Genomic DNA, 19,423 nt, shown 5'->3' with positions numbered 1-19,423 from the left:
TGGCCTTGACCAACTGCCACTTTTCTCGTTTGTAAGCCATGAAGTCTCTCTCTCGTGTGGGCCAAATTCTCTGTGCGGGCAAAGCACAGAAAAGGGAGGGAACCTTGCTCCTTATGACCTCATTAGGGGCAAGATTCCAGATTGGCCCATCTGGGCTTTAATTTTCTCAAAGGCAGAGCAAGATACCCAGGGCTCGGTTTACACCTATCACCATTTGTAGCCACTGGGGGACCATAGGAAGGCTGGGGGAACACATAATAATGTTAAAGTGAAATTTTCATGCCATGGGACCTTTAACTTTCACGTCAGTTTCCACAACAGTTTCATCACAAATTCCTGCTTCTTCACCCTTCTGCCAATCACTTGCCCCAAGCCTGTGAAAATAACTGATCAATAAATTGTAATAAATACAATATTCAGTATATAGTGGCCATTTTTGTTTGTGAACCCAGTCTAAAGTAGAATACGTACTGCTGTGTTTAAATGAGAACAGTAGAAATGCAACGGTCGAGTGCTCTCCAACAAACGCAGACAAAACCAGACAGGAGGATTCCTCTAAGCAGCACCTGCTTTCACTTCCATACAGTCAGAAGAAATATTGCATGACAACACGATACATAAGGTATGATCTGACGAGACAACACACAACATTTATAAAAGCAGTAACACTGTGACAATCATCAAAAACGTAGGATCAGAAACAACAGGTATAGTAAAGTGTGTGTATCCACAAAACGAGACGACAAACTGAAGAAACACACAGACTACCGCTCCAAAACACCACAGCGTCACTCCCGAAGCCCTGCGAAGATCCTCCTCACAAAGTCAGTAAAAACATTTGGTGACACACTAGCCAGCCGATCCCCACACACACTGGCTCATGCACACACCCTCTATAAGCATATGCACACAATGACTGTGTTGCATTCCATAAGGCAACTGGAGAAAGGTTTCTGTGGCTTGTAACGTCCTGCAGCGGTTACACACCTTCTTACATGGATTAGTCATCTTCCTCTTTTATCAAATATCATCATCACCTCATTATTTATTCACATACACACACACACAGCAGGGCTGGTTAAGTTTATTACTGCTAATATGAAATTGAAAACTGATTTGATAAAGTAATTTATCAAGTAAATATTGGCATTCGCTTAGAGAGAATCAAACTCAAGACCTCACATTAGGCTCGAACTTCTGACATTTTACTAATTTCTCAATGCAAGAAGAAAAAAGTTAATTGTAGCATTAAAAAAAAAAAAAAATCCCCACGCTCGCCATTTCAAATGGCAGAGGTCTTCTGTCTTTTTAAGCTACTGCGTATGTGACTGACTGCCGTGTCTGTCCTCCTGATATCACGGGCCAGCTTGCCTTTAAATTACATTCTGTACATGCATGAGCGAGCAGCAACAGTTGCTCAACTTGTCACTTAAGGACTACGCTGAAGTCTCCAGATTTGTGTGTGTTGCATATTTCTGACAGTTATTGACTGTATAAAATGCTGGTTGTGTGGGAAAAGTAATAGCAGATATATTTACTGTATGCACAGCATCTTTGAACTACATCAAGGCAGAAACTCCTTTGAGACGTATATCTGCGCTTTAACACTAAACTAGTACCGTGCCTGTTGAAAATGGGCCTGTTTGGATTGCTTGGCCTGTGGTATTACTGCTTGTAGAATTCTCTAAAACCAAATTGTACCTCAAAGTGACTTACAGAAGGACCCCCAAACCATTTAATAAAAAACATTTTAATATGCAACTCCACTGTATAGCCTACTACTGACTTACAATGTACTTCTACATCAGAGGAAGACATTGTACTATTATATTTACCTGACAGAACGTGGCAGATTTAGAATTTAGTCACAAAATATCTCAATTAAAATGTTGAGTATTCAGACAGTCGCCCCATGGACTCGTGGCAGTGCGCTACCCATCCGGCCCGTTGTGAGAGCTAATCAGCACATATCTGCGTTAATCAACCACCAGAAACGGACCGGGCACAGAGACATTCAGCCAGGCTCAGGACTCGGTGTGTGTGTGGGTGTGGAGAGAGAGAGAGAGACAGAAGGTGCGGGGGTATTTTGCCAACGTTATTAGTGTTATGACAAACACACTGACATAAAGACGTTCCTGTAGCCTAATAGACGACCGTACTATCCGTCTGCCTCTCTCTCTACAATCTATTTAAAATCCGGATAAAACTCTACGTTGACGCAGTGCTTAAATAATACAACTACAGTGCCTAAAAAACATCTCTCAAAAATAAATATGGATCTGATATCTAAATAATAATCACCTTCTATGGTGCATAGTGTTATTTGGTATACCTTAGCTAACCTTTTCAACTACACAATATGATTGTAATATAAATATAATATACATGGATAACAAAAGCAGTTTCTTTACAAACCATATCATAGGAACCGGAAATCAAATCCGATCCCTTAGAACACCAACCAGCACCTTGTTGAAAATATAAGACAAGAAGCAAAACTGACCTCTGATCAGTGTCTGGGGCATACTCAGCAGGATTTCCCATCATTAAGTGTTATGGTGGGCGATGACATTTCAGCAGCTGATAATAGACTGAAGATATTTGTGGGAGAAGGGACTGAAAGCTGTGACCTGCTGACGCTCACTTTGCTGGCCTTTACTAGTTCACAGAATCCGATCCAGGATCACTTCAAACTCCACATTCTGACCCAAAGGCTGTGTCAAAAAAAAAAAAAAGGCCATTAATCTGACTTTCTAAAAAAAGTATTCTTCTCTATGTCTCCTTAATCTGAGGTGACAGTGAGCTTTCCAGCCTTACAGTCCAATACAACTGGTACAGAGATGGAGAGGAGACAGAGAGAGGAAGTCGCTCCAGACTCATATACTCTCCCTACATCCCAGATCAGCAATTGGCCTAAAAACCCCACTGACACCCAGGTTACAGCGAGGTCAGAAGCGGACGGGTCTCAGCGCGCCAGTGTGGTGATCAGACTGGCACACATTTCGAAGAAGTCCATGGTGTGTGATCCCTGGCGGGGGGAGATTAGAGGGGAGCTACCGGACAGGGACCCCGGGAGGGAGGAGCTGAGCTGGGGCAAATCAAACGCCGGACTGGCCGAGTCGATGCTCAGTCTGGGTCTGTGGAGACCGGCTGTGGAGCCAGATCGCTGGGGAGTGGATGACCCCGACTTAAAGCCCACCGCCTCCATGATGTCATCTGCGGGTCACAAGAGCAGAGGAATGTAGCATCAGCAATCAACAGAGGAGTAGTTCATTACATTGTGTTTTATTTAGTTTTTCTATAATTATATAAGAATTTTGCAACCACCAAAGTAAACTATTTTGCATGTGCATTAAAGCTGTAGTGCGTAGTTTCTGTAGCCCCCATTAGGAATTCTAAGAAATGACAATTGTTGTTGCATCCACATGACACAAGCCTTCTGTGAAGGCCCACCGCCCCCACCCGTCCTCCATGCACTTGGTTGTAACCGAGGAGAACGCGGTGGATTAAAAAAATAGGACCGACTCTTCAGAAGAGATAATTACCTTCACTTCTCTGCGCAAATATCGCTGGACGACACCATTTTGTAAACGCAGCCTTGCTGGGAAATACAGACAACAGAGTTGTGTGGCGCTCATGGTCTTAATTAGCTTTGTAGCAACTCATTTTGCAACGGCTTGAATGTAACGGATGTTCATGAATTGGAAATGATCGCGCACTTTAAGGGTGTTCTTAGTGATGTCACGTGTGTTTTAGGCTAAAACATTTGTTGTCACATACAGGAAACATCTCATTATCTGCTAGCTGCCTGTCCCCAGAACACACTGTAAAAAACACAGTCTCTGTAGGCAGCCCAGAGTCTACAGACGGTAACAGAAACAAACTGCACCAACCTGCACCATGAAGCCTTCACAAACAGTGTTCCAGCGTTCCGGCGTTTCAGCCAATAACCGACAAGAAGGATTTGGAGCTGAAGGCTGGGGGGTTAGTGCGCGGAAGCACAGAAGGGAGGGGGAGGGGACGGGATGAGGAGGAAGGGATTAGCTAGTTAAAAAATAGTGAAATGAGTGTTTGTCCGTCACTAACCATCGATGCTCTTGAAGTCCAGGAGGTAGGATCTGCTGTCCACCTGGTACAGCTGCAGGCTCATTTTCACCAAAGTTCCCGTCACCGGATTCTTCCTCCGCACTCGCAGGTGATACGGGTTCACCACCTACGCAAAATAACAGACAACCTTGTTTGTATGGAGACCTATGTGTTTACGGTACGTGTAAACCCTATTTTCCATTGTCTGTGCTGCGTTCCCGAGGCTTGATATTCCACCAGCCATGTTGGTCCCAGAAGCGTGCGTAAAGGTTCTCTTTGCTCCAGGTCTATTGTCACGCGTGCCGCAGGGCTTTCCAACAGGCGAGCAGGAAGTGAAACAGAGATGGCATCCAGTCATACAGTGTGTCACTTGCGTAATATCGGACCATTCTGATGTAGGATTTTAAAATGAAGGGCTTAAATGTCCAATTAAAGCTATTTTTGTAATCTTTTTCAAGTTGTTAATTATAGCCATATTTTCAAGCTACTCTAAAAAGGAACCCCCCCCCGTGATCTCTGTAACACCATGAACGACAAGAGACTCTTCTTGGAGGTGGAAAAACATAATAAGACATCACAATTCTCATCAGGGCAATGGCAGAAAAGAGAAGGCATTGAGATTAATTGCAGGAGTGCTTGTAGTTAAACACTCTATTCATTAATTATTCGTTTAAGTACTTGCAGAGTCAATAAAATCTGGGAGTTGGGTAGACAACACGCTCTTCTTCTGAGACGCTCCCGTTGTGGTGTGGTGCATGGCGGAGGATGGAGCAATGGCTGAACGCAGCACAGAAGTCCAGTGGAAAATAAGGGTAAGACATGTCCTTTTACCTTCCAGTCAAAGCTAAGTTGTCTCATAGCCCTGTACACTTCAGCCATGATGTCATAGGGTCTGCTCTGGCTCCTGATACCCAGGTGCCACTTGGACTTCTTCACTGCCAGAGGTTTGGGCCGGGTGGTGTTGAGAGCATCCAGAGGACAACGAGACTTGGGGCTGTCAGCCAGGAGTGGAGGCATCCTCTCTGGGTGGGGTTTGACCCCGGGGGGCAGCGGCATGCCCTCTTCAATGAAGGAGCCCTGGGGAGGACTGGAGGCCAGGTAGAACTCGCTGGCCTGGGTCATGATGCGGCGGTTGTCTATTATGAGGTGATAGGCTACAGCCAGCTGATCCTGCATGGACAGAGGGATGATAGAATGTCAATTGAAGATTAAGGACTAAGCTAAGGACCGACGTTCAGATTATTAAAATTTACATAATGGAAAATTAGCCACAAAAGCAGAGCGGAAAGGCTAGCAGCAACTACAGAACCTGTAACTTCCTCAAAGAAATCGTCACTCGTCGTGTCACAGTTCAACTGCAAAGTGCAAACATAATCTTGCGGGGTATGATATATTATTACAACGGTAACAGTGTATAAAACAGAGGAAACACTCCTTTAATTTTTTAAGAAATTATAATTGTGTACCTGTGGATCCCCACTGTAAAGGCTTGACACAACTTCCGATTCAGTGCATTCAAACTTCTCACACACTTCCTTGACGGCCTCCTCGTCCAGGACTGAAGCATCGTAGGACGGGTCCTCAGGGAACAGGTAGCCTGGCAGGTCCTGCTTAAACCACTCATCTTCCCTGACAGAGGAGAGAATAATCAGTCTAACAAAAAATCTTAAGTATAAAACCAAACCTAATGGTACAATAGGTCGCGATTTTTTGAAAATGTCACATTATGTGACGTTTAAACTTGCATGAAGTCAAACTGTTGTCAAACACAGAAGTGTGTTTGTCTGATGGGCGTCTTTGATGTTACAGGGCTAAGCTATCTGTGTCCATGTTCAAACAGCGTTGGCCGCTAATGGCCATATCCGCACTGACGCAGTTTACTGTCTGTTTGCGGTGCAATTCCTGCAATCGCCTCCAAAGTGCAAATAGAATTGTTTTCTACACATCCAAGAATCTTGGACGTGTGAATTTTTCATACATGTGGGTGGATGTTTACATGTCTAATTAGTATAAAAAGTCTTTGATGAGAGAAAGCGGTAGGAATACTTGGGCGATGCTCAGGTGGCGGTATGGCTTTACAGGTGGACATTAAGGAGCTTTTACAGCATCATTTGGAGTTGTTGAAGCATGTGTTTTAGTGTGAAGAACAGAAGTACGTTCCTGGATGTGTTGACAGCATTCATGTTAAATTTGGCTGACTAATTTATACGGTTAATAGCCCCAAAAAACCAACAGCGCCCAGTAAATTTTAACAGTGGGGAGATAGGGGTGTCTAGTATGGCCAAGGGCGTTGCACGACTAATTCCCAGTTGTTAGCTTCCTTTTGTTGTAGTAAATAGTCTTGCAATGTAACAAATTGCTTCATGGCACTGCGAACATACGGCCATTCAGGAACTGGCTTTTTCACACTATTGTCATGGCTGGGCTGAGGGGGGGGCTCTATAGAGAAACCTGCGATCAAAAAGCGAAAACAGCGAAGAAATGGTCAAAATTGCATAGCGCTCCTTTAAAAAGACAGAATATGGGGCACCCTGGTAGCTCAGTTGGTAGACTGGGGGCCCGTATAAAGAGGTTTACTCCTCCGGGTTTGACTCCGACCTGAGGCCCTTTGTTGCATATCATTCCTCCTTCTCACTCCCCTTTCACTTCTTCAACTGTCCTGTCATTAAAGGTCTAAAATGCTCAAAAAATAATCTTAAAAAAAGAGACTATAATACGAAGGAGGCCTCTGGTCGGGGGCACCTGATGTCTTTGATGGTGGCCCTCTTCAGAGGGTCCACCTGCAGCATGAGTGTGAGCAGCGAGGCCACCGAGCGAGGCAGGTACTCTGGCATGTAGAAGACACCTCCTCTGATCTTCTTAAACAGCGTGGGGACGTGCTCGTCATCAAAGGGCAGAGTGCCACACAGGAGGGCGTACAGGATCACGCCACAACTCCAGATGTCCACCTCTGGGCCTGCATAGAGCCTGACAGAGGGATCAGAAGACACGACAAACAAAAAAATCCATTTAGAATGTGTCACTCTTGTAGATCCACCAGAAAAGCAGGAGGCACTGTTATAAGTGTTTGTCATTCTAGCGCTTAAATGTGCTGTAAGTAGGATTTAGCCAAAGAATTTGAACATCGACAACTTCTCAGTCCCTCCACCCCTTTCTGCTAAAGCATCTAACCATCTAACCAGGGAGCGCTGGATTTTTTGCAAATCCCACTACAGGCTGTAGGTGATGCCAGAGAAACCAGAATTTTTATTTTTTTATTAGCTGCTTTATGTAATACTACTTGAATATAGGGTCAGTTTCAGCTAATATAACAGAAAGTTAGTTTTATAAGACTTTACCTACTGTATCTTTAAAAGACTATTTTTGATGTAAGTTGTAATTTATGGCTTATGTAATTTACAAGCACGTGTGTTGGAGAACATTCTTTGCATGGTAGCACAGTATTGCGGTGATCTACAGGCGGCGGTAGGTAACGCGCTAACAAACGCAGCAATGCGTGACCAAAGGCAGTGAAGACGACTTCAAGCTAGTAATGCATGATATTTTAGAAAATTGCCTTTGCAAATGTTTTAGATAGGACAGGGCAATTTGACAATTTATACTCAAAAAGATATAACATTTATTTTAAACTGCATTTCAGCAATATTTACGTCATACTGACGACGCTTTAGGTCTTATCCTTGCACATTCATTTTGCACTGAAGTTCTTAATGCACTGAAGAAAATACTTAATACTTTTCAATTTACGCGCTTAGTAAATTATTTAAGACACACAGGAGTATAGATTGTGATATTCATTGTTGAGATTGGAAATGACCTACAGTGGAGAGAACAAGTATTTCATGATTGCTGATTTTTCAAGTTTTCCTACTTACTAAGCATATAGTTTTTTTTTTATCATAGGTACACTTCATTTGTGAGGGACGGAATCTAAAACCAAAATCCAGAAAATTACAATGTATGATTTTTAAATAATTAATTTCCAAAATGAATTGAGTATTTGATCACCTAACAACCAGTAAGAATTCTGTCTCTCACAGACCTGTTAGTGTATCTTTAAGAAGCCCTGCTGATCGCTCATTACCTGTATTAAATGCACCTGTTTGAACTCGTTACCTGTATAAAAGACACCTGTCCACACACTCAAACGGACTCCAACCTCTCCACAATGGCGAAGACCAGAGAGCTGTGTAAGGACATCAGGGATAAAATTGTAGCCCTGCATAAGGCTGCGATGGGCTACAGGACAATAGGCAAGCAGCTTGGTGAGAAGGCAACAACTGTTGGCGCAATAATTAGAAAATGGAAGAAGCTCAAGATGACGGTCAATCTCCCTCGGTCTGGGGCTCTATGCTAGATCTCACCTTGTGGGGCATCATTTATCATGAGGAGGTAGGGATCAGCACAGAACTACACGGCAGGACCTTGTCAATGACCTGAAGAGAGCTGGGACCACAGTCTCAAAGAAAACCATCAGTAACACACTATGCCATCATCGGCGCACGCAAGGTCTCCCTGCTCAAGCCAGTGCATGTCTAGAAGTTTGCCTATGACTATCTGGATGATCCAGAGGAGGAACGGGAGAAGGTCTTGTGGTCGGATGAGACAGATATACAGCTTTATGGTCTAAACTCCACTCGCTGGGTTAGGATGAAGAAGAAGGATGAGTACAACCCCAAGAACACCATCCCAACAGTGAAGCATGGAGGTGGAAACATCTTTCTTTGGGGATGCTTTTCTGCAAAGGGGACAGGACGAATGCACCGTATTGAGGTGAGGATGGACGGGGCCATGTATTGCGAGATCGTGCCCAACAACTTCCTTTCCTCAGTAAGAGCAGTGAAGATGTGTCATGGCTGGGTCTTTCAGCATGACAACGACTCGAAACACACAGCCAAGGCAACTAAGGAGTGGCTCCGTAAGAAGCATCTCAAGGTCCTGGAGTGGCCTCGCCAGTCCCCAGACCCGAACGCACTAGAAAATCTTTGGAGGGAGCTGAAAGTCCGTATTGCCCAGCAACAGCCCCAAAACCTGAAGGATCTGGAGAAGGTCTGTATTAAGGAGTGGGCCAAAATCCCTGCTGCAGTGTGTGCAAACCTGGTCAAGAACTACATGAAATGTATGATCTCTGGAATTACAAAGGTTTCTGTACAAAATATTAAGATGTCTCTGATGTATCAAATACTTATGTCATGCAATAAAATGCAAATGAATTATTTAAAAATCATACAATGTGATTTTTCTTAATATTTGTTTTAGATTCCGTCTCTCACAGTTCAAGTGTACCTATGCTTTAATAGTAGGAAAACCTGCTAAATCAGCACTGGATCAAATACTTGTTCTCACCACTTTATGTTGGGGAATGAAGATTTAGACCCTATCGTCAAGCACTATTATGAGGAAAATAAATGCATTCAACAGTTTTTTTGGACCCCAAGCATACACGCAGTGTGCTTCACTGAGTAATAGTGAAGTACACAGCTTTTCTCTGTTTACAAGAAACCTTTATGGGGCACCTTTTAAAATTTGATTTCTATCAGATTCAGTTTCCAGTCCAAAACTATTTGGTTCCCAAAGCCATAAAAATAAGGGCTATTAATAAATGGTCCTCTAGATATACATCATTTTGAGTATCAATGCATCTCTCACACATACACACACACACCTTCCTGAGATGACCTCTGGAGCAGCATAGTTGGGTGAGCCACAGCTCGTCCGTAGAAACTCTCCATCTGACATCATGTTTGACAGACCTAAGGGCCAAACACAAGAAATAACCACCCTTCAGTCTCAACTGTGAGAGTAACACAGGCTAATGAAACAATCCTCTATGGTCATATTATTGCTATTGATTCTTTCGTTCAATTGAACATGGCCCGGGCACAGGGAGGGTGAGAGCAATACACTGGGGACGCCGCTGATATCTTTATCCTCCTTTACCCGCCAAGACTCTAAGCCCTAGACACAAAGCCCGTCTAATTGGATGAGCCTCTCTCTGGCTGCCAGGGACTCGGCCAAAACGTTAAACACCAGCTCTGCACTGTGCTGACCTTCCCTTCATCTTCTATCCATGTTCCTCTAGCGCTTCCTCTCACTGCTTACTAGTGTCTGTTGCTCTCAGCCAAAACACTTATCCTGCCACACCCCCACAAACCCTTCCCTATCAGATGACACTGGGCCTCAAGGCCTTCTGCCAGACAAGATATGAGACCCTGTTGTTGCTAGGGGACCTCTCCCCCCAACCCCCCACCCTGCAGTGCACAAGGGCCTTCCTGTGTTTGTGGACATATTTCTCTCTTTCATGGTCATATTGCATTAGACACAATCTCTTAACCATCAGCTAGAACAATTATGCCCCAACCCATTAGAAACTGAGCTCAGTGAGAAATTAATTTCCATTTAATAATGAGGTTAACAGGTGCATGATGGTGATTTCACACTTTGTCCTGTAACTCTGCAGCAAATGTTCACTTGCCTCTAATCAAACTGAACAAGTACTTGGTAATCCCCCCCCCTCCCCCTTCACTTCTTACAGTATATTCCCTTACAATACTTCTGCAATGCCAATCGTTCTATCTTTCACTCTAAATGTAACTCTGTTGTCTGGGGATCCTACCGAAGTCGGCTATCTTGGCGTTCTTGCTGGCATCCAGCAGGACGTTCTCAGGTTTGAGGTCTCTGTGGACCACCATGTGCCTGTGGCAGTAGTCTACAGCTGAAATAATCTGCTGGAAAAGACGGCGAGCTTCTGTGTCTTCCACCTGAAAGAGACGATATAAACGGACATGATTTGGACAGTGGCTGTACTTTCTTCGTATTTAGTATTTCTCTGATTGTGTGGAAAGAACGGTGGATAATGTGGATTCTTGTTTAGAGCAAATGGATCATGTTCAGGGTTGGTCATGAGGTTGCTATGGCTTTCGGGCCCAGTTAAAGTTCAAGTAGGATTATTTGATTACAGTCAAAATAAATGGAGTCCTGACAACGAGTCGTCTCTTTGTAGCTGTCTTAAACATGTGTGCGTTTTTGTGGAACACCAGGCTTCATTCAAGGTTTGAATCTAAAACAATCCTGTGAACTTTAAAGGAACATGCCACCGTTTGTCGAAATAGGGCTTCTCACGGTCTCCCCTAGCTGTGAATAGGTGGGCTAAGGCATTTTTCGTCTCAGTGCATGCATTGTTTTAGTCCGGTGCAACACCGGCAGCGCCGCCGCTCGTTAGCTTAGCGTAGTGAATTGAATCCTATGTTGACAGTTAGCATGTTGTTAGTAAAAGTGAGCCAACAACTTATTACTTGTTGTGGCCTGCATATTCACAATGAGTACAAATAGCAATGCAGATTAAGACTAGACCATTTCCTAGGCAGATATTGACTTGGGACAGTGCTTTAGCTATGCTTCCACCCAATATAGTCCCTGAGTAAGTGAGTAAAACATTCAAACTGACTTTGACAGAAAGGTTGGGCAATGATGGTGTATGGGAACACTGTTGTCGAAACACATTTATATAACTCATAAACTTTAAATCATGTCACTTGGAAGTTTACAACAGTAGTTAAAGGAGTAAAAAGTAAATATTTTGGTGCAAAATATATTTGAGGGGTATAATTGTAGTGTAAATAATATGCACAAAGACAGTGTTTTGATGTCTCTACAGAGTCTGAACATATTCACAAAGTCACGAAGGAAGAAAATGAGCTCATACAACTTATCTTAAATGAAATTATTTGTAAAGCAACATAAAAAATACAAATACTAAAGTGTAACAGTATGTTTATGACCGCTAAAGTCGAGGAAACGCCAACGTCAGTCTTACTTGGTCAACACACCTGCCAAGTAGTCAATTAAAAAAATAATACATTGGTAATTACTTGGTGTTTAGGAGAAGGTGGTCATTGACCACCACAACCTAGTGGATAAGGACTATGGGGCTAATACCAGTCAGTTAACAGATGAAATCTCTTACCCGTCCATGTTTGCAGATATAGTCAAACAGCTCACCCCCAGACACATACTCCATGACCATGAAGAAATCCGTAGGTGTACTAATCACCTGGTACCTAAAACAAAAACATATGTTTTAGAGCATGACCGATAAAGGATTAAACATCATCTCTAAAACAAATATAATTACTTAAAAACATGCACTGAATAAATATGCGCAAACCAATACACACATAGGTGAGGCAAAGCTTTGATGAATGGCTGCTGAGTGTAGGCATTAGTTTCATAAAGGTCAAGTATATTAAAATGCAGGGCCAATCTGATGAATGGTTGCTCTTTTGAGATTCTGCACTTCATCATAATCTACTTCATTCCTGTCGAACAAGGTGTAGCGCAACACAGCCGGCACCACGGGAGAAATAAACACAAACCAAATAACAATTTCTCTCTCTCTCTCTCTTACTCTCTCTCTCTCCCACACACACACACATGGAAATCTTAACAGTAAGTTCAGGAAAATGTTAGGACATTTATTCTAAGTTAATTTATTTCATGCTGGCTTTACAAACAGGGGCAATATATCGCACAGAGTCTGCTTTGCTCAGTCCAGCAGCGTTCATGCAGGCAGACTGTGTGTGTGTCTGTGTGTGTGTGCCAGTGTTTGGAAATGTATATGTTAGTGGCATAGTGTTCCGCAGCGCTCAAGCTCACGTCCTGAGAGCTTGCATATCTCCCATAGCTTACAGTGTAACAGTGGACTAACCCTGACCTAAAAATAACACACAGATTGTTGAGAGAGACGGAGAGAGGCATGGACTGACAAGGAGAAAGAGGCCATGGACACAGAAGGAAAGAAGGAAAAGGGAAAGAAAGGGAAAGGAGACAAGACATATGGATGAGAGAGAGAATTTAGTCACAGTTAGAAACTACAGCATCTATCATTTTAACTGGATAATTAAACTTTGTGTGTGTGTGTGTGTGTGTGTGTGTGTGTGTGTGTTTTCTACCTCCTGGGAGCCCTGTGGGCATGCTCAGTACAGCGTAGCTGTAGTAAACAAACAGGAAGACGCAAGGCATGCCACAACAGAGGGAACACAAAATAGCAAAAGGCCCACATTACAACAGCAACTTAAAGAGCTTCCTTATCTCTCAGTGTCAGTCATAAAATCTGATAATAGAATATGTTGTCTTTCTCCACTTACAGCTTGATAATATGTGGGTGTCTGAACAGTTTGAGGTTCTGGATCTCTCGTTTGATCTTCCCGACAACATCGAGACTGCGAATCTTCTGTCTGTTTAGGATCTTTACAGCCACTTTATGGCCTGTCAACTGGTGCTCGCCAACTGAAAACAAAAGAATACAGAGATAAAGCACATAAAATACACAGATGGTAAAACTACATAGGGGCTCAAACACAAGACAGTTAGACACAAGATATGGATGCCTAAAGGGAGGTAGAAAGTGGCATTAATGGGTTAAGGCTGGAGTTGTAGTATCTGTTGCACAGGCGTCAACACGACAGTAAATTATTATTATGCTTTTTTTTGTGTTTGCCCTACTGCAGCCCTTATCTGCCCTCTATGTCTTTGTTTAGGGTGTTGGAGCTATTTGCATGCTTGAGGCTGCCAACCCCTACAACACTTTGACTACATACACCAGTTATATAAAGCAGTAATACTAATAGTGGATGAACTGCTCTAACTCCCACATATTGTAGGGATAACCCTAAAACATCCACTCCCAGTAGTAAAATCGTTATATTTAACTACATTTAATTAAATTTGGTATTAAACGGTATGAATTTAGACTGAATTTTTGCATGGATTTTACAACTTGCTAGGCTAGCTAATACTCAAACTACGGACACAAGAAACCGGCTGACGAAGCATGAGTCTTAACCGGTCTTAAAGCTCACAAGGTCACGCAGAGTTCCTTAAAACTAGCTAAGAAAACTGAAATAATATCCTGTGATAGACCCTTCCAGTTTAACTTCACGCCTGTAAAACGTGTTCCTGACTTAGTATGCACTTAACAGGCTAACACTGGCTGGCAATGGGATGACATACGGGACTAATGTCAGCCTCACTGACATTTTGTCAGTTAACGTCAAACCCACACGGAGGGTTTTGGTCAAGCTGTAAGCTTCACATAGCTACGTCCTTTACCGCAAGACGTGGAAAATACATCTCACATCAACTCCTCAGCTTTAACGTTAACGTTATACGATAATAATTTGAGTATGACTGTGCATAACGTTAGCTGAACAAGTTATGCCAGGTAATGTCACCTGCCATGACTGGTAACGGTAGCTACAGAGGAGGCTTCGATGAAAGAATTTGACTTTCAAGCTGGCGGATTCTCGTAACATATTTACGCTTTAAATCCCTTCTGTAGCCGCCGGTGAACCACCCGGCTACGTAAATTGCCCTGACCGCAAGTTTATCACTGTCAAGTTGAGGGGGGAGGCACAGCGACTAACGTTACTTCATATGACTCCAACTGAAACAGGCAAACACATTAAGATAATAATGACACAAAAGCACGACTTAACTCTTCACTTTGCCGAATGTTCCCACTCCGAGCGTGTCGCCGAGCACATAATGCCCAATTTTTACCCTGCCTTCGTTTTTCTGCTGTTGCCGCTCTGCCATCTTCTCCGTTACCGACGGTTGGGCTCGCTCGGTACGGCGGGTGTGCTGCCTGTCTGCCTGCCTATGGAGCTCACAGAGGGGCGGGGCACTTCACTTGTTCTGTCCACTGCGAGGGAAGGGAAAAAGCACCGAAGACTCGAGCACGTTAAACGCGCACTGTCACAGGTGTATGGTAGGCAGGCACTATTAGGCTTTAGCAGAAATAAACTGCTTTTCTGAAGGGCCATATGGCATATAGCCTGTCTGTCCTAACCGGGATTATCTCTCCGAGAGCCCATAGAGAGTAGATGTGTCTCCCACTGACCCGGTGATGTATCAAGTTTGGCATCCCTGTCAATTAAAAACGTAACCCTGTATCGGAAACAGGTTTGTTTCACGCACAAAATAATGTAACGTTACCTTACTTATACAGTATGCGTGATGTGTGTTTTTTTTGTGTTCACATTTTTTATTTCGTTTTGGAAAAGTAAACAGCAACAAACACAGTTACGAACAATACAGAAAGAAAACAATACATAGAAAGAAAAAAAATTAAAAAATTAAAATAATACAAATAAACACAAACAAAAATTAAATAAAAAATGTAAAATAAAATAAAACATAGAGAGGAAAGACGGGAGGGAGGGAGAAAAAAACAACACACGCAGAAACAGACACCCAAACACACACACAGACAGACACATACACACACAGACATATACACACACAGTCATATCACATATTATAGCCTTTTGGCCCCTCTCTACCGTATCAGTCCCAGTCATTTTTTAGTTTAAAGCGTCCAATGTTGTTGATGATCTTCCATCAACTTTCTGTTACAGAATGGGCTGGTGAAAATACTTATGGGTGGATGAGTTGGAACAAGATTAAGGGGAGTTGTTCATATTTAACCACTAGATAGTTAGATAGCTTTTTATTAGGCCTTTTAGACTCACGGTGCATAAAAACAACAACAACAAAACAGATACAGATACACAAGACAGACACTAATAAAATGAGACAGCTATACCAGAAATCCCATAAGGGTGACTGGTCTCGCGAAGCACTGAACCTCGGGTCATTCAGATGTGAAATGACAGGGATGACACTAGATGGCAGTGTAAGTTTAATTTATCAATATCCAGCAGGTTTCTCGGAATAGTTTACCTGCTGCTGTCTTGCGTGTCAGAGACTTGAGCTCTGTCTGAAATCGAAAAGTATGTTTGGAGCTGGCCTGGCACATGAACGGTTTCTTATTAAAGTTCAAAAACAAGCAGTCAATTCCGGGTATATTTGAATAAAATTATTAATTGTGTCTGTTACTCCGTAGGGAGTTGGGTTGGGAACCGGAGGGTTGGTGGTTCAAGTCCCCGTTCGGGCCAAAGTACGGAGTGTGGACGGGTTGTTGGAGATATGCCAGTTCACCTCCTGGGCACTGCCAAAGTGCTTGTGAGCAAGGCACCGAACCCCCATCTACTGGTCAGGGCCCTGGTCAATCCCCCTATCCCCCCACAGAAACTTTGACATCTCTCCATTAGTGCATGTATAGGACCCGAGCATGTGTGTGTATTTCAGGGCTGTGTGTAATAACAGAGTGTAAACTGTAATTTCCCCATCAATAAAAATAAATGAATAAGTAAATGCTTGGGTTCACTAACCGGAACGATCCAGTTAGAGTTTTCAATAATACATCTGTATTAACATAAAACAAACAAAAAAAATACAACATTTAGCTTAATTACAATTTAAAAAAAAAAGTGATTTACATTACACGTTTTCCAATCTTCCAATAAATCGGATTCATTCTAAACGTCCAAATACTTTTTGAATGGGGACTGGCAGACTATGCATACAGTTTTTCATTATATTGGTAAAATATACTTTTAACTATTGTTTAGGACTTCTTTACTCGTAATATTGTTTCCATGGGCACAATGTGCAGCAGAGTTTTAACATACGTCTTTTTAAAAGAACTGAGGAAACATAGTGTTAAAATAGTCAGTAAGTATGTGCTTTCATTCTTCTTTAGGATTAAAAAAAGAGAGCCAGTGTATGATCTCCAACAACAAAACCACTGTGATACGCTCCTAACTAATGGGACTCTAGTGCGCCTGTAGTACCTCGCGGATCCGCGGGGGGCGCTGCGCTCTGCCCCGCTCCTCCCCACCAGTCGGAGAAAGTTTTCCATGCAGGGATGGAGGTGATTACCCACCGCTAGCAGAGGGAAGAGGGCTGAGCCTTGAAGCTGCTAGGGGAACTTGAAGAGAGCAGGGGGGGGGGAGGAGGAGGAGAAGAAGGATTCATATAACAAGAGCGGCTGTCGATGCGCAGCGCAATTCTCCCTCACTCCAAGTCTTTGAACCAAGAGCGATAAAAGGGGAGCGGGCTTTCCATTCATTTCGAGCCGAGGCAACTTTTTTTTCTTGAGTCCGTGGCGCGGTTCCGTTCACCAAATACTATTTGATAAAACAAACGAAAGAACATCAGCAGATCTGAAACTTTACGAGACCTCCGAGTTGGGAAGTTTTCTCCTTGCATGACATTTTTTTTTTAAAAGGACTTGAGAACCTGACAGACTTCCTTCACCTACCGCGTGGTGTGGGATTTTGAGCTGAATCGGGGGACTTCTCAAATGCAAAAGTACATGTATGAGAAAGCAATGGCACAAGAGACAAGGAACGGAGGGACCTCTACGTTAAATAACAACAACGGTGTGAACAACAGTAAGAAGAAGCTGCTGATTGCGCTCGACATCTTCTGCCTTCTACTTGGTGAGTCTATGAATGCGTTTAGGCTGCGGGATCTGTATTGCAATTTGAATTGTTCATTTTGTTGGCTCACATCAGCTGATTTGGAGTCAGTGAGTGTACTATCAGCTCTGGATTCACACACAAAACAGCACACACAATAATTGAATAAAAACAGGGCCCGCGCTTTCTCATGGTTGGCAGTTGTAGTTTTTTAAAGTATTGCCTGGTATCTGTCACCACAAGACAACTTAATCTGCAACATCCCCTTATCGTCCAGTTCCAACACCACCACCCCCATCCCATGCCGGGGAAAGCGCGGGGCACAACACACTGACAGTAATCAACATTACAGGCTTTCGGATTGTTAGAAACACACACTTTATACTGTGCAATCTCACAATGACACAAGCCAGACGTGACGTGTGCTGGCACAATAATGCATGCATATCAACCATATACAAAACAACTTCTTCTTTTGATGGACTGACACACGTGTGTGTGTCTATATTCTCAGCTGACACAGCAAGAGGAAAATGTTTGTCATTACATAATGTATTGATCCTTTCAGAGTCCACAGAGGATCACTGGGGAGTGATCAATTGATGCGCAGGGTGCCTGCCAGACGTGCCTGAGGGCATACATGTTATGAAGTGTTGTAACCTGCCTTGCTAGCCCTGTTCATCTGACCCCAAAACCTCCAGAGGTGCCATTCCAGCCGGAGCTGTCAGTACACGAGGGGTGTTCTCAGCTTCATGTTTAGGATAGAAAGCCTTTAATGTCATTATACAAAGTACATGTGCAACGGGATGGAAGCAACCCCTTTACAGTGTCAACACAAAATATAAAACATAAAGTATAGGTAGTGCAGAAAAAAGTGCAGGTACAATTAAGGTTATTGATCCTTTGTTAGTTTCTCAAAGTTTCACCGTGGTCATCACTGCTCTGATGTGCACATCATGACATGACATGCAACTTGTTTGTGAAGTAGAGTTTGTGTGTGTGTGTGTGTGTGAGTCCTGACTTGTTATTCTGCCAGCGTCCCATCCAGATTCAGAGTGCAGTGTGTATGTGTGTTGCTTTGATAGCCGGTTTGTTTTTTGGCTGTTGTACCCCATAGCCCAGTCCTTTTTTAGTTTCTAGCTCCAGTGGCCCCCCTTTCTCTTCTCTTTGTTTTCAATCCCTCCGTCTCTCCTTTCTCTCTTTTAGAAAAGGATTATGGGAGTTGCGCTTTACTTCTATACATTCTCTCCCAGAACCCTGCAAAATCCCTGGCCAGCTGCCCTTGATCACTCCACTTCAAATTGCTTTCTCTCCCTCTCTCGCTCTCTGGCTCTCTATCTAGCCCTCTATGTCTCTTTCTGACCAGGGGACTTTATGGAATAATTGCTTAAGCATGTGTTGTGGCAGGGGAATGCCTCTCCGATCTAACAGAGAGAGCGATGGAGAGGCAGGACGCGTGGCTGACCAGGCATTGGAGGAGCAGGTGGGAGCCACACCAACAGCTTTATGTGGAGAAACTAAAACATCAACAGTAGTAACAAAATACGGGACATTGCCACCACACAGGAACAGGAATTTTATCACCCAGGATGGTGCAGATTAACTCCACATTGTCCTTAATACTGTGTAGTAGAAGCAGATCTGCTTGACAGATGCAAAGTTTTCCATTGGGTTTATATTGGTTTGCTTATTAAAGAACCTCAGACAGAGATACACTGTTTCATCTGCACCCATATGAATGTAGATGAGCTTTGAGCGCATGTGGAGCGAATTTCCTGCACAAACCAACTTCCTTCTCTGGTAAAAGCTCCTCTCTGCCATGTAAGAAGAACACACACACACACACACACACACACAAAATGCATGTAAGCACACCGACATGAATGGTCACACAGATTCTTCTTTGTCATGCTAAACACAATCTGGCTGCCCAGTGGTGATTGGTTGGCCCACTTTAGTGGTTTAGTGTGGGGGGGGTGGGGGTGTGGGGGGGGGTTACAGTGGGTGGAGAG

General features: G+C 43.3%; 2 protein-coding genes and 2 long non-coding RNA genes across 5 annotated transcripts in view; 2 read left to right on the top strand and 2 right to left on the bottom strand.

The window, feature by feature from the left end:
- The window catches only part of LOC117950190, a 2,904-nt gene extending 1,304 nt beyond the window's left edge, over positions 1–1,600 (bottom strand). The window contains exon 1 of the long non-coding RNA XR_004657830.1: positions 317–1,600. This is a non-coding gene — a long non-coding RNA (uncharacterized LOC117950190). The remainder of the gene's footprint in view (positions 1–316) is intronic.
- The window catches only part of LOC117950198, a 15,311-nt gene extending 12,775 nt beyond the window's left edge, over positions 1–2,536 (top strand). Inside the window, exon 4 of the long non-coding RNA XR_004657837.1 lies at positions 2,466–2,536. This is a non-coding gene — a long non-coding RNA (uncharacterized LOC117950198). The remainder of the gene's footprint in view (positions 1–2,465) is intronic.
- On the bottom strand, positions 1,805–14,889 carry prkaa2 (protein kinase, AMP-activated, alpha 2 catalytic subunit). The gene is made up of 10 exons (XM_034880931.1): positions 14,583–14,889; positions 13,233–13,374; positions 12,053–12,146; positions 10,703–10,847; positions 9,752–9,839; positions 6,829–7,053; positions 5,553–5,715; positions 4,918–5,256; positions 4,087–4,213; positions 1,805–3,216 (listed from the first exon to the last, which is right to left on the bottom strand). The coding sequence occupies exons 1-10, from the start codon at positions 14,680–14,682 to the stop codon at positions 2,966–2,968; spliced, it is 1,674 nt and encodes a 557-aa protein (XP_034736822.1). The 5' UTR covers positions 14,683–14,889; the 3' UTR covers positions 1,805–2,965.
- A 1,972-nt stretch (positions 14,890–16,861) lies between these two features.
- Positions 16,862–19,423, top strand: part of plpp3 (phospholipid phosphatase 3) — a 32,001-nt gene continuing 29,439 nt past the window's right edge. Inside the window, exon 1 of one of the 2 annotated variants that reach the window (XM_034880952.1) lies at positions 16,862–17,432. In XM_034880952.1, the coding sequence (XP_034736843.1) occupies positions 17,294–17,432 (139 nt within the window). In that variant the 5' untranslated portion in view covers positions 16,862–17,293. The remainder of the gene's footprint in view (positions 17,433–19,423) is intronic. The other variant, XM_034880951.1, reaches the window with a different exon arrangement.

The sequence above is a fragment of the Etheostoma cragini genome, chromosome 9 (genome assembly GCF_013103735.1).
Source record: "Etheostoma cragini isolate CJK2018 chromosome 9, CSU_Ecrag_1.0, whole genome shotgun sequence".
Lineage (NCBI taxonomy): Eukaryota > Metazoa > Chordata > Actinopteri > Perciformes > Percidae > Etheostoma > Etheostoma cragini.
This window is presented reverse-complemented; position numbering and strand designations above follow the sequence as displayed.